This window comes from Garra rufa, chromosome 3, assembly GCF_049309525.1.
Source record: "Garra rufa chromosome 3, GarRuf1.0, whole genome shotgun sequence".
NCBI lineage: Eukaryota > Metazoa > Chordata > Actinopteri > Cypriniformes > Cyprinidae > Garra > Garra rufa.
The window spans coordinates 14,117,289-14,132,800 of record NC_133363.1 but is presented as its reverse complement, the minus strand read 5'-3'; the positions used below and the strand labels follow the sequence as shown (position 1 = coordinate 14,132,800).

Genomic DNA, 15,512 nt, shown 5'->3' with positions numbered 1-15,512 from the left:
AGTACATTTTGGCATCACCATGTTTTCAGACATTCTTCATTTTGTGTGCGCAATTGTGTGTAGCAAATTATGTGTACAGACCATTGACTTTGATTAATTTATTCTACTTGACCATTACTTATGAGATCTTCAGGCGAGATTTGTCTGTTAAGACAGAGATTCACATAAAAATGGGGAGAAAGGTTTTGGATCCTTATGAGAGATGAATAAAAGTGAAAAGTCATGCACTATTCATAAAAGATAAAGATGAGAATGCAACCTGTTAGATTTTCATCCAGGAGTACCACAAATTACAGTGAGAAGCAGACACATTTGAAAATGTACACAATTAAGTTATCACAACAAAACTAAATTTCACAACAAGGAAAAACTTATAGTGAAATATGAGTTGTTACATTCTTTTTTTTCATATATTCAGATGTACGATACCTGTATGACAATTCATGAGCAAAAAAATAAAATAAAATAAAACTCTAAACCTTTTCCCTTCTCAGATTTTTGGATTATCCAAAAAAATAGCACAATGCTTCCTATGTGTGCTCACGATAAGCTATTAATACTCCAAAATGTAAAGCAGAAATAGCACTTCACATAACTTCACAAAATGTACATCACTGAAAACCATTAGCAAGCTCATATTTGTCATTTTAAGTAAATTTTGGACCTGTCATTAAAAATTTAATGACAAATTTAATTGTTAAAAAACCTTGATTAACCTTAATTATTTTCTGATATACAGTACCCCGTACCCAAACACCACAGATTACTAACTAATGGCTCCATATATTTTGTTATACAAAAAAGTAACCCTTTAAAAAAAGATTAAAGTACTAAGTAAGAACATGCTTTTCACATAAATGAGTATAGTGTGTAAACAGCATACTCAATACATGTAAATGTACTGAAATACAAAGACACCACATCCTGATCTGAAATGGTTCTCCAACCTTCTATATTCTATTAGTCCAACAGTAAATGTAAACAAGACTCTGGTACAGTAGAGCAAACTATGAAGATCATGGTTGAGTTGGGCCAGACACTTGTTGAAGCTCAGTTGACAAGAAAGGCTGTGCTCTGGAGACCTTATTAACTGAAAAAGAAGAAAAAAAATCACATATTACCTAATCAGGAATGCTATTTAGTACTTTTTGATACATTGACCAAGTTCTAAATTGTGACTTTTTTAGGGATGTGTTTGCATCAAAACAAAAACATCCACTACGTGTTACTTTAACTCTTAAACATAAAGGTTTTTACATACAGCATAGCACACATATACTTTTTTGTGTTTTTATTAATCTTGATTTCTCAAGTATCATGAATGTGCAGTCACGTACAGAAGAAGTTGTGATACTATGATACTTTTGGGACATTTTTTTAAAAAGTATACTGTTGGTAATGTTGTTTAAAGGTCCAATATTGTCAAAACTGAAATTTCCTAGCTTTTTTCATGATAACTGAGGTCTAGGGGCTATGTAACTACCATGTAAGTTTCAATCCACAGTAAAATGCACACAGCCTGCATAAAGTAGCTGTGCCTTTTCACAAGACGCTATGACTTCCGTAAATACGTTACGTCCGAACTACTCAGTCACCACCTTTAGTCAACTCCTTGAGCACCAACCACCATCACACCCTCCTTTTGCCAAACCCACAGACAACCATCCTGTGCCATCCCGTCCATGCTATTGCTGAGCAACAACAACATGGAAACAAGTTGAGAAAACACTGTTCAGTTGATGGATGTCAGGAAAAATTGCACAGGCTTCTGAACAACATTAACATAAGAGACCAGTGGCACATCAACTTCAGCCTCTTTCACACAGCGATTCCGGAGAATGTGACGTGTAACGTGACGCGTACCGTTCCACTAAACTGAAACTAAACTGGCGAATGCACTTCAGTGCGAATAGTGAGTAATCCTTGCTTCGTTCCAGTTTGCACATATTTTTTCGTTGTGAACATTTATCTGCCGGTAAAAGAGTAACGTAGCTTACTGCATTCGGTGTTTGAAAAAAAAAAAAAAAAAATTATCATTCTGAAACATCCTGTTGAGTATCACCAAGCCACAGTTACCTGTGGTTGGCCTGGCCGTGCATCACTCAGAAAACAACAGGCCAATCAGAAGAGAGGCTCATGAATATTAATTAGACAGGCTAAAATCAAACTGTTCTTGACAGAGCTACTAAGAGTGGATCTGTAAAATATATTGAGATGGTTTTTGGCACTTATACCACAAATATACATTCTTAAGGACATCAACAACTAAAATAAACCTCCAGAAAGGTGTAAAATATGTGACCTTTAAAAAATCTCCTTTGTGGCCTAAAAAAAAAACCTTTTAAGAACTGTACACTGAAAAGTTCTTTTGGGAACCCTAAATAGTTTTCAGTAACATCACTGTGAAAACCTCCCTTAGGAATCTTTATTTCCAACAGTGTAGCACTCTTTTGCTGTAACACAGAATACAGCACACTCTTCTTTTTTTTAAAGGTGGTCCAGAACCAGACCAACATTAATCAGGAATAGCTAACCAGGATAAATAGGTGTCTTTAACAGATATGTTTTGAAAAATGGATGCACATAAACACAGACCTTACTTGGTGGGCACACTTGGTGAGCCAGACCGGTGAAAGTGGATGTTCTGCCATTTGCCGTCACGGCGGTGCCAGACACGGGTTTCTTCAGACTGCATGGTGCGAGGCATACTGTTGACATCCATGTATTGGGTGAGCCTTATATAAGCGATGCATGCAGCATCCTCACCGATCAGGTGTACATGAGGGTTCAGCAAGATGGTGTGGATGGGTTTGTGACCTTTGGAGAGAGCTAGAGGAGAGGACAATAATGCAGATGGTTGTGTCATTCAAAGGCACCCTTATCAAAGACATATAAGTTATTAAAACAATATGCATGCACATGAATTTAATTAGAATAAATGGCTTTAGAAGACTTGGAATATATACATATGTTATTTTTTGTATAATAATTTCTTTAGCACGCAACATCTTGTCTTACAGTTTTCAAAGTAGAACCTGTGGAAATCTGTCCCCTCCACTAGGTTTCCCAAGGCTTCAGGTTCAAAAGATGTCAGTCCAGGGTCACAAATCTTCCTGTGGAATACAACATAATATAAAAACTAAAATACATAATATAACATTCTTTAACAAAGTGAAGGCAAAGTATGAAATAAAAACACTCACGTGTACGCTTCAAAATCTCCATTATTAATGGCTTCGATCAGCAGCTCTGTGACTTTAATTATCTCCTGTTTCCGTGCTAAAAAAAAGCAGAAAGAAAAAAAAAGTGAATAATTGTGCAAAAGACTGTAGTCATTATCCTTTAGCTGAGGAACAGACCAGACTGTAAAATACATTGATTTTAAACAATAATAGAGTGCAAACAGTGATGTTTGATTATCCAGTAAATAGCTCTTGAGGGTCGATTCTTTAAAATGAATCAAACAGATTCACAAATACGTCTGAAAGGAACTGGCTAGCTACTACTTATGTAAATCAAATGTTAACCCCTTACTCACTAAAGTGTGATTATGTGGAGAACTGTACTGTTTAAATCTTGATTAACAGGTTGTTTAACCTGGCCAGTAAGAATATGTATAGTACCAATTTATTAAAAAGTAATTTATTTACTTTTTGATTATTCTTGCATTGTAAAGCTGATAAAATAATCATTTTTAATAAGCACTAGCAATGCCTGATTGGCAAAAACTTTACTCTTCTGAGACAGGCTTTATTCTTTTGAGACTGTCTTTGGAGACAAAACGTAAGTAAAGTGATCCAAATTGGTCTGAATTAATCAGCCTGTTTACTCTAGCACTAAATCGGTTTAAAATAATACCACAATACATTATAAAGGAGAGAATAAAAACAGTGCTGAATGAAGTGGAATATTTACCTAAAAGCCACTGATAACAACATGCTGGAATTTATACTATAATTTACAAGCTAATGGTTATGTTTTTGAAAATAAACATCTTTGACGCTTTTTTAAAATACATTTTCTAGTTTACACATCACCACCAGATACATCACCGTCACCCATTTTTCACATAACAAAAAAGAGGGGAAAATGCAGACTTTTGTTGTTTTTGTTGCAAAAACAGAACAGCATATTTAAATGTAGTTTAAATGTATTTAAAATAGTGGTGGGCATAGATTAATTTTTTTAATCTAGATTAATCTAGATTAAATCTTGAAATTAATCTAGATTAATCTAGATTAAAATGGCTAATTTGAATTCTGCTGAAGGCATTCAGAATATGTGTGCTACCCAAATAATGACTAAAAGTAAGTCTTCGAGAACGGGCCAGGTGGCGCATTAGACCAGGCGCTCATCTCCTGTTTCCAAAATGCATTACAAACTGCTTGACAATTGCATTTACAACACAATTAACTATACAAACTTGTGTAACCAAGTACTTCTGCGCAAAAGGCTGTACGACGTGCGCGTTCCCGTAAAATACACAGGCGCGCGGGTATGGATAGCCTATCTGCGTGCATAGTCTTCCAATAAACTGCGTTGCTTTTAGAAGCGTCAATTCAGTTGTTGCATATAGTTTAATGTCTTTATTTCGGGATTATCAAAGTAAATTATAACTCAAACTTGAGATTTTACTGGGGCACAGCAGATTTTCACTGGGGCACGTGCCCCAGTAAAAAGGGTCTAGCAACGCACGCACCTGCCCTGAAGCGGCTTCATAACTGCATCCATGTCAACACGTCTCATTTGATGTGGTAATTTCACAGAAGTTGAAGACTCGTTCTCGCCCCCTACAGTGCAATTCAACTAGATACACGTCATCCGCGCTAAAATATCAAGGTGAAAGTCATCATATCTTGCATAGTTGAGACCCAGCTCCCAACCCAACTTTGAGAATAGATTAACGGCGATATTTTTTTTATCGCGCGATATGAGTCTCACGTTAACGCAGCACGTTAACGCCGATAACGGCCCACCACTAATTTAAAACAATTAAAAATAATGAAATTTATTAGTGCCTTTGGAGAGATTTATTTTTTGTTCTTCAGAGTACTTGGGGAATCAGTAATGGGGATCAGAAAGAAATATCCTGGACAGAGCACAATGATTTGTTAATTTTTTTAACTAATAATATAGTTATTTGTATTCATAAAAAGTCTCATACTACAAATAATACATACAGTTGAGGTCAAAACACCTTGCAGAATCTGCAAAATGTTTTTTAACCAAAATATGAGCAATCATACAAAATGCATGTTATTTAGTACTAACTATTTCACGTACTGTATAAGATATTTACATATAGTCCACAAGACAAAATAATATTTATAATTTATAAAAATGACCCCGTTCAAAAGTTCACATATTAAACTGCCCACTGTTCTTCAGAAGAATCCTTCAGGTCCCACAAATTGTTTCAGCATTTTTGTCTATTTGAACTCTTTCCAGCAATAACTGTATGATTTTGAGATACATTTTTTTTTTTATCTTATATGCAACTATTACAGAAGGTTCAAATGCTCACTGATGCTCCAGAAGGAAAAACAATACATTAAAAACCAGGGGGTGAAAACTTTTTGAATTTGAAGATCAGGGTAAATTTACCTTTCTTTCGGGAAACATGCAAGTATCTTCTGTAGCTTATATGAAAAAATATGACATTTAGGCAAAATAAGGAAAATGTACACATCTTCATTCTGTTCAAAAGTTTACACCCCAGGCTCTTAATGCATTATTTTTCCTTCTAGCATCAGCGAGCATTTGAACCTTCAGTAATAGTTGCATATGAGTACCTCAGTTGTCCTCAGTGTGAAAAGATAGATCTTAGAATCCTATAGTCATGTGAACTTTTGATCAGGGTCATTTTTATAAATTCAACTATTTTTTTTCTCTTGTGGACTATATGTAAATATGTGAAATATATTACTCAGGATAGTACCAAATAAAAAATAACATGCATTTTGTTTGATCCCTCTTATTTTGACATTTTGCAGATTCTGCAAGGTGTGTATATACTTTTGACCTTAACTGCAATCAGTGCTGCTTCAAAGTAGAACTGCTTTAACTTGTAATGTTGGTTCTGCATACATATATATAGTTTTTTACAATAATCTACATGGTGTCAGAAGTGTTTAAATAAGGCAAAAGATCTCCACCACATTAATCCCCTAATTTCCAATGAAAATATAGCTGACAACTGAAGCAAATTTGAAAAAGAATGGCACATATATTGCAATTACAGTCTATCTGACAAATGGAATAGGGTGCTCCATCCAACAAACCGGCAACTCAAGCTCAAAGTCATAATTACCCTCCCAATGGAACTGCTACCTACTATGAACCTACTATTGTGAAACAGTGGATGATCTCACTCGGAAAAGTGAAATATTAACAGCTCTGTGACTAAAACATGGATATGGCCATATATAAAAAGGTGGACACAGACTATAAATGCAACGTTACTGTATATCTGACCAACAAGTCCAACAACTTCATTCCACACTTTTTACCCTACTACTTAAAAATAAATAAATCAACAAACCGGGGTAAGGAATTCTTTGATCTGTTTGACACCACAGTGTTTGGCAAACAGCCTGTTGTCTATGACATGAGATTAGATGAGCCAGTGGCGCCCCCTGGAAGTGCGCCCAAAAAAGTACTCATTGTAATGAAGGAATAAGTTATGACTCAGCTTCAGAGAATGAGTGTGTCTGCTATGGTTGCTGCCAGGAAGAAAAATGGCTTTGTAAGGATATATGTAGACCATCAAAAAGGCACTCCTCAGGCCACATCATTCCTTGAAATCTATTAAAACATGCCAGATGCTAAGGTCTTCAGTATCCTTGACAAAAAAGGCAGATTTTCGAAAATCCCTTTAAAATGATGTATTATCAAAGCTAATATTGTACCTATTCCTCAGTCCTTAAAAATTTTGTTCTTTTACCTATTGCCCTCTCAGCTGATGCATCTCAGAATGGACCATAAACTGAGATGTTTTAATTGACACTTGAGAGGTTTCTATTCTTCCACTGAAAGTCCAGATAACAAAAAACAAGAGACAAAAAGGAAAGGTGTCATGAAATAAATCCATATAAATCAAGCAGTTTAATCCCAGTCTTGTAAAGAAATATAATCATTATGTATAATGAACAGATTTATTTTCATATGCTTTCATTTACATATACACAGTGCATCATGTGGTAAGATGGAAGCTTGTTTGTGCAACACAAGAACAAACTCTCATGGATGATGCACATACGCTCTTTTTATGTCTATATATTGTTGTTTAAATGTGAATAAAAGGCTAAATTAAACCAAAATTAAATCATATGGATGGGTCATATTTTGGTTACTTGGACCACCTCAATGGAGGAGCAGATATCTCACAGATTTTATTAAAATATCGTAATTTGTGTTTCAAAGATGAAACAAAGTCATTAGACTGGTTTGTAGTATAACTTTTTGCATCTAAGATTAAAATAAGCCTTTAAAAGCCAAACCAGTGTCTCAAAGTGTTCATAAAGGATTGTAACTTAAAGTGTTTAACTAAGATGTTCAGAAAAAGACAAATTAATACAAACTTCAAAAGTATAATGAAACACAGATGCAACAAATCTTATGGACAAAATCAAAAAATGCTCTTCATATTTATCAGAATTAATAATCAAGTTAGGCCATGCTGTATGACCAGAAAGACAAACATAATCCTTCTCCACAACCAGGAAAGCTGTCCACAAAATCATCTTTCTCTGTCTAAAACCACTTTGTTTAATATTAAATTAAAAGATACCAAGCTGCTATGACAAATCTTTTGCATTCAACAACCAAGTGCCGGCAAATAAAATAAAATAATTTAAAATAAAAAACAAGACTGTCCGCAAAAAAAAAAAAAAAAAAAAAACATTTTTATCAACAACTGAAGTATTTGCTGTTTTCAGTAAAGCACTTGTCGTCATACGTGAACAATATGCACAATATGTGAACATGCAAATGCATGACTGAACCCACACACAACAAGCAAACTCATTCACACACTCACACACACACACACACACACACACACACACACACACACACACACACACACACACACATGTTGGGTTTACATGTTTTATGGGGACATTCCATAGGCGTAATGGTTTTTATACTGTACAAACCGTACTTTTTATCGCCCCACACCTACCCTACACCTAAACCTAGCCCTCACAGGAGATTGTGCACACTTTTACTTCTTCAAAAAAACTCATTGTGCATGATTTATAAGCCTGTTTCCTCATGGGGACCTGAGAAATGTCCCCACAAGGTCAAAATCTACTGGTATTCCTATCCTTGTGGGGACATTTGGTCCCCACAACGTGATGAATACCAGGTACACACACACACACACACACACACACACACACACACACACGTTGGGTTTACATGTTTTATGGGGACATTCCATAGGCGTAATGGTTTTTATACTGTACAAACCGTACTTTCTATCACCCTACACCTACCTTACACCTAAACCTAGCCCTCACAGGAGATTGTGCACACTTTTACTTTCTCAAAAAAACTCATTGTGCATGATTTATAAGCCTGTTTCCTCATGGGGACCTGAGAAATGTCCCCACAAGGTCAAAATCTACTGGTATTCCTATCCTTGTGGATTCTCAGGATTCTGACATTTTGTGCTAATCACACACACTACTGTACGTCACAAGTTTTCAGCAACATTGACAAAATCACAGCCATATCAGAACATATGTAGTGTTTATTGCTGCTATGCAGAGTGTGATTTTGAACCAATGTGATTATTGTAGATGGGACTACTGTCAGAGGGTGATGTTTTGAAGCATGGCTGCTGGCTTGAGCTGGTTTAAGCTGATTCTTAGCTGGTCATGAGCTGGTTTAACAACTAGCAACTAGCTTCTGCTCAGGACCATCTAAGGACCAGCACATGACCAGCTTAAACCAGCTCATGACCAGCTAAGGACCATCTTAAACCAGCTCAAAACAGCAGCCATGCTTCAAAACATACCAAACCAGCATATGCTGTTTTTTTTTTTTCAACAGGGGAGGGCAAGGAGTCAAGGTTTAACTGGTTAGCATGGTCCCTTAAGCCCCTGCTATTATATTATAACTGCAGTATTTGGTTGCAAAAAATTCTTTCTTCACTGACGACCTTTCAAAATAATCAATTTTTATTTTTTATTGTCATTATAGTGTCTGATTTTTATAGGACTCTTAAAAGCAGAAAATATGATGATTTTGCTCTGCCTGTTTCCATTCATAGCTCAAGATAGGCGCTAGTGAATGGTTTGGGATTATGTGCTCTTGTGGTGCCATCAGCATTGACGTCATTTTCATGCAGCTCTAGATTAGTCAGAATGATTTCCTCAAAAAACCTGGCAATAAACAAGCACCCATGAGCAAAGATGGCAGTTTCCTGTGCCATTTTGTGCCAGCCTAACAACCGTCATTGAATGGAAATGCTAAAGGATAGCTTCTCCAGTTATTATAGATGTTCTTAGGTAAACAAAAAAGCAGTAAGACTGTGGAACTGTGTTTTTTAATATGAAGCATCTTTGACTTTTTTTAACTATGCAATTATTTGTATTGTCACTAGATGGCACTAATGCATCACAATAGTCTTAAACGTCTTATTACACCAGCACCCCAAGGGACACTTTACAATCAAAATGAGAAACAACCCCAGATGTTTGCAGTGATGCTTCAGTGCTTTGGTGACAGTGACAAAATGACAGCACTAAATTTACACTCAATGTATCTTATCTTTTTAAACTCTGAGTAAGACAAGAAAGAGAATGGAATGGCATTAGAGTGTGGATAGCTTTTATATATAAACTCGCTGTGTCTAACCAGGTTAACAAATCATAGTAAATTTGATCTTTCTCATGGTAAGGTTTGCTCTACCATTTGCCATTGAATTTCAATGAGAGGTGGTGATTTGACTGATGCAAATGAGAAGAAAGAGCAACACAAGCTCAGACAACCAATGGCAGTGCAAACACATATACTGTAATTGATTGCAAGCAAGCTAGATAAGGTTATTGTAACTAATTGATTTTTGTTTAGTCACAATATGATACATTGTATATATTACTGTTTTTTTAAACCTAATACATTGTCAAAATGAAATGCTGTCTTGTTTAGTGGTAATGCATTGCATTAAATTTGTGGTCAGTGGTTGAATAGTCATGGTTTCTGCAGCCCACTAATAATGTTAAGCCAAAGAGCAGAATGCTTACTATTGACCAATAATACAGCATCTTGAAAGGCTGTGAAGATTACTGTCAATGGCCGTTTTTAATCCATAATCTTTAATGTTATAGTGTTACTCTATCCAAAAATGAAAATATATGCATGTATTTCATGGAATGTGAAAGACAATTTTGTTGATAAAAATACAACAGACGTCAAGGGGAAACGAAAAGGTTTGGTTACCAACATTTTGCTAAAATACCTTCTTTCATGTTCCACAGAAAAAAAGTAATTCATACATATTTGGAACGTTAGTTGTGATGAAGATAAAGAATATCTTTTTTGGGTGGAGGTTAAGGTTTTGGTTTATACACATCAAGTCATTTTTACTCATTTGCAATCAAGTCTACTGGTTCAGCTATCAGTGTACACCATTTTAAAACTGTGTATTGACTTCCTGTCTCCCTCCCCTGTCACTTACACTGAATGGTGATGTGGCTCTGGATTAGCTGGGACCGTTTGGGAGCAGCCTTGGGATTAATGCACTGGCCACAATCGGCTGTTGAGTTGACGTAGAGGAAGGCCAAAAAGGCAAATAGGAAAACAAGCAGGTAGAGAGCCAGGAGGGCTTTGAGAATGTGGTTACAGCAGACTTCTTCAGGCCACATGTTTGGGAGATACCAGCAGGATGAGACAGAGGAGGAAGTGGAAGAACAAGACTGCTGGGAATGAGATTGTTCGCGCTTATACATTCTAGGAGAAGCGGTAGACAGGCGGTACACTGGTCCTAGTAAATGTGGCGTTCAAGTACAGGATGGGTGGATGGATAGATAGATGGACAGACAGATTGGTGGATGGGAAAGCAAACAAATTAAGAAATGGATTGATAGTGGGAGGGTAAAAAGCATGGGTAAGGTTGTTAAAAAGGAGAAAAAGTATAAAATGAGTAGAAATGACATAAGGTGAATAGCAGATTTACATATTGTTTACAGGGCATCCCCTGAAAACAAAGACATGAATGAAATGGAAAAGAAAGACAAATGGCACAGAAATATCTCCCTTTTAAACACATCCATCTTTCACACTTTGCAGACTTATTTAACTTCTATGTGTGCGTTTTGTTGGAAAAAAAAAAAAAACACTTCACGGGTTTGACATTATGGTGTCAAGGTACATAAGAACCAATGCCATACTCTTTGTAGTTCATATTGAGATTAAGAATTTTACTGTAAGAATCCTACTGTGTAAATAAGTTTCTTGAACAAAAAGACAAATTTGGGGTATTAAAAATACATATAAAGTTAACAGGTGTAATGAGATTCCTTATACCTTGTACAACTTTATGTTAAAAATCTAAACGAACAAATTAAAATACCATTCACAAATGCAGACACACAAAGTGTCACAAGACCACCCGCATTTATGCCGCACAACCTAATCTAAACATAATTACACAAGATCACACAGTTGCATTAAAGAGACATAATCATTGTTCTACCTTCAAAACTCATAACAGCAAAAAGAGGAACAGAAAGTTAGCAGGCATGTGAGAAGTAAGCTTAAAATAAAAAGCTTCATCTCAACAGATATTCACCAACCGTGACCATCAAGTTGGGTATGGCAGGTCAAACTAATAATATAGTGCACATGCAGGAAACAGGTGATCGGCGATGTTCATTCTGTTTGTTTCCGCTTCTATAGCATGACACAGTACATCAGTACAGTGAAATGCTGCATTCAACATATTTATCGTGTGAGGGTACTATTTTAACAATCGGCTACTAAAAACTCAAAATTATTGACCACTAATCTAAAAACTGCTGGGGTGTATGAGGGAGGAGTGGGCATCCCACTATGATAGTACTTTAGGCCTGAGGCAGGAAAGTTTAGCAGTCATGTTTTCAAATGAAATATTTTCTGAATCTTGGCAATTTAATTATAAATGTAAATGTAAAGCAACAACAGGCTGGACCACAGAGTACCAACTTATTTTACACTGTGTGTTAGGTTTAACTGTACCTTTAATGTCTTCATCTTCAATAGTGGTGTTGACGCTCTCTGATGATTCCTGAAAGGGAACAAAAATAGCACTTTACTAATAATTTGAAATTTCAATAGGTTAAAAAGTTAAACGTTGATTAGAATCAGTCAGAAATGGGCATACCCCTTGCTGAAACAATAAATACATACATAAACGGTTAAACCAGCCTGTGGTATGAAGTGGTTAACTGACCTCCCTTTATTATTTAAAGGTGCTTTGGGTTAGATAAACACTAGTTTAATAAACTTTTTTTTCCAGAAAGGTTCAAATCCTTATACAATTGGCAGTATAACTTACTTGTTGTTCTTGTTAACAAATAAAACACTACATGATATCAAGATGATGAATCTTCTGGGTCAATCATCACATCAGCATGCATAAATCCTATCCAGAACAATGTTGAAAGATTGGTTCACTTCCAGAATAAAAATATCCTGTATATAGTATTTAAAGTACTGTATATAATGCCCTATTAAACATACAGCGGTAACAACAAGTTTGTGAGCTCTGAAAACCATCAACAGTATGCCACAAATGATGTTTCATACACTGACAAAAGTGTATCTGTATTTTTTTTTTTAGAACAAAAACTGTTTGGAACCAGGCATTATTTCTAGTCTAAACAAGCTATAGCATCGCTCCAGAAAAGGTTAGAGTAGGAAGAACAAATTTGTGAAAATGTTTGGATTTCTGAATTGATTTCTCATAAAATATGTTATGCCCTTCACACAAGTCACAATCATAGAAAATCACTATCTGACTTAACTAATAACACACAGAGCTGTTTTTCTCAAAATTGCACCGAAGACATTGAGTGATGGTTGACAGGAAAAACAGCCTTTCATTTACTCTCCTGTGCATAATTTATCATGTGCAGTGCACATTTGTGATGAAAGAAACTGAAAGAAAATGCATCAAGGTTCTAAGCAAGACCAACACAGCAGAGTGCCCAGTCTAATAAGGGAGGTTTTTTAAAGTTACTAAAATCAAGGGTTCACTTAATTTTCCCACTGTGAATATCACTCGGTGTATTCAATAAAAATCTAAAAAGTACAATTGTTTATGTGTTACTGTTGTAGTCAGGTTGCGCTTGTCTATAACAAGTTAAATTAAGATCAAACCACATTTTATGAGCAGTCAATGCAGAAATCACACTTTTGACTCATTCATTATTTTATAAGAATGATTCCTAAATAATACTTATGGCCAAATTTGGACAATACTGACTTTCATTATATGGACACATTTTTTTTTTTTAAATATCTTACTTGCAAAAAAATAGTTTTGCAAAATTATGATGTGAAGGTAAATATATGAGATGATTTTTTTGTAGGGTAAATTATTGAAAATTCATACAAAACTTCATGCAACAAGCTTAACACTTCTGATTTTAAACATTCCATCCATCTTGCTTGCTACGCTACATATTTACAAACAGAATTATTATCTCTGTGATAGCAGAGAGCATGCATCAGATGCACTGCATAGAAATTAAGTTCAAAATACTCACAATAATCCTTCTATTTTAACATTTCAAAAACACTCTAACCTCAATGAACACTCAATACCTTGTTTCCATCAGTGGGATTGTGGATAACAGTAGTTTGAGGCTCCTGATATAGAAGTGTGTAGGGAGAGAAAGGAAGATAAAACAGAATAACAAGAGAGGGAGAATGTCAGAATAAGTAGTAGTAAGGTGAAGAGTTAAAGGACACCAAGCATTCCACGTTGAGTTGGTGGCAGCCTAGATGTTACTGTCCTGAATGTGCTTAACTAACCGCCAGTTTCCACAAATATGATACAAAATAGGGCCTGAAACTTTTTAAACAAATGGTCAGTGCTTAACCTTCAGAAAAAGCAAAATCACTGTGTCAAAGAGCCTTTCAGGCTTTATTATGGTAGATAGCAGTTTATCTCTCAAAAGTTCTCATGCAAATTATGCACAAGATAATGTTTAAAAAAAAGTGCACCATAATTATGGAAAGTATTTACTGAAGAAGTTTAACAGTAGTAATTAGTCAAGTAATAATGATATTGAAATGATAGTCTAGTAAGTGAAGTCAGGATATAAACATTCAAATATCTTGAAATAACTTTTTCTAACAAAGCTTGGTGAACTTTAGAAAAGAAGAAGAGCATAGTGGTTTAAACAGTTGGTCATGTAATTGTGAGATAGGAATATGGGTAATTACTACAGTACATTTTCACTAGAGCAACAGTACAGCATACTCAGCCAAGGCATGCAGTAAAACAAGAAAGTATCAGGAAGAACACAAGCCAACCTTTCAAAACCATTCATTCTATGGGATTTGCTTCAAGTCAGATGTTTTGTTATTGCATACTAATATAGTTTCCTATTGTGACAGCTGTACTTTACAGTATTGGAACATTTCATTCATAAGAGCAACATGTATCCTAAAAAGCTTGATACAAATCATTAAAATTGCCAAATTATAAGGACACTATTCTGTTGTGTTTTGATGACTAAATGAAATGTTCTCATACATACTATATCTCATAATCAAACAATGGCTGGTGTCCAAAAGAATTGATTTATTTAACTTATTTGGTCACTAAAATCCCCATTTGTGTTATTTCAGAATAATAACACCAGTAATAAAAATGAATGTTAATGTGTGCAAACATTTAACTTTTAGTGTAGGAAATATCTAGAATTAAAAAAAAAAACATCCATGAGTCCAGCATTTATCCATACAAAACAAACCACTGACAATGTCCACTCTTAACACACGTTCAATGATGCACCTTTTAAAAACATGGTTAGTTCATGTATGCACAAGGAAAAGAATAGTCAGTTAGCAAACACACAAGCACTGGCCAAATGTTACATGGAGAAGCCTTTAAGTACTGCAAGTGAATCTCCCAAAAATACATTATTAGTTTGAAGAACATAAAAAAATGTTTCTTATTGCAGGATAATCAGTAACAAGCACACAACTCTTACTAAACTATATACCAAACAAACTGGATGACAAATCCGCAAACAGAATAATTGACTTTTCAAACATTTCAAACTATGGTCTGTACATATATTATACCCTGCAAAAACAGTTGTACAATGGAGCATTTATTATCTCATTTATTATGTATACCATACAGGTGTTCTTTGTACACACTGCGTTAATGATTACTGATTCGTGATTACATGTAACTTGCATATGCACAGACCAATGACACTGAAGAATATACCTGATTAACATTTTACAATTTTTTTAAATTAAACCATTAAATAAAGTAAAATTAC

The 15,512-nt window shown here is 35.2% G+C and overlaps 1 protein-coding gene across 7 annotated transcripts in view; it reads right to left on the bottom strand.

The window, feature by feature from the left end:
- Positions 1-6: 6 nt before the first annotated feature.
- camk2d1 (calcium/calmodulin-dependent protein kinase (CaM kinase) II delta 1) overlaps positions 7-15,512 on the bottom strand; it is a 106,091-nt gene continuing 90,585 nt past the window's right edge. For 2 of the 7 annotated variants that reach the window (XM_073835736.1, XM_073835735.1), the window contains exons 14-20: positions 13,816-13,860; positions 12,226-12,274; positions 10,688-10,993; positions 3,204-3,279; positions 3,019-3,113; positions 2,596-2,829; positions 7-1,090 (exon numbers count right to left, since the gene is read on the bottom strand). In XM_073835736.1, coding sequence (XP_073691837.1) covers positions 2,597-2,829; positions 3,019-3,113; positions 3,204-3,279; positions 10,688-10,993; positions 12,226-12,274; positions 13,816-13,860 — 804 coding nt within the window. In that variant the 3' untranslated portion in view covers positions 7-1,090; position 2,596. The remainder of the gene's footprint in view (positions 1,091-2,595; positions 2,830-3,018; positions 3,114-3,203; positions 3,280-10,687; positions 10,994-12,225; positions 12,275-13,815; positions 13,861-15,512) is intronic. The other 5 variants (XM_073835739.1, XM_073835738.1, XM_073835740.1 and 2 more) reach the window with 3 other exon arrangements.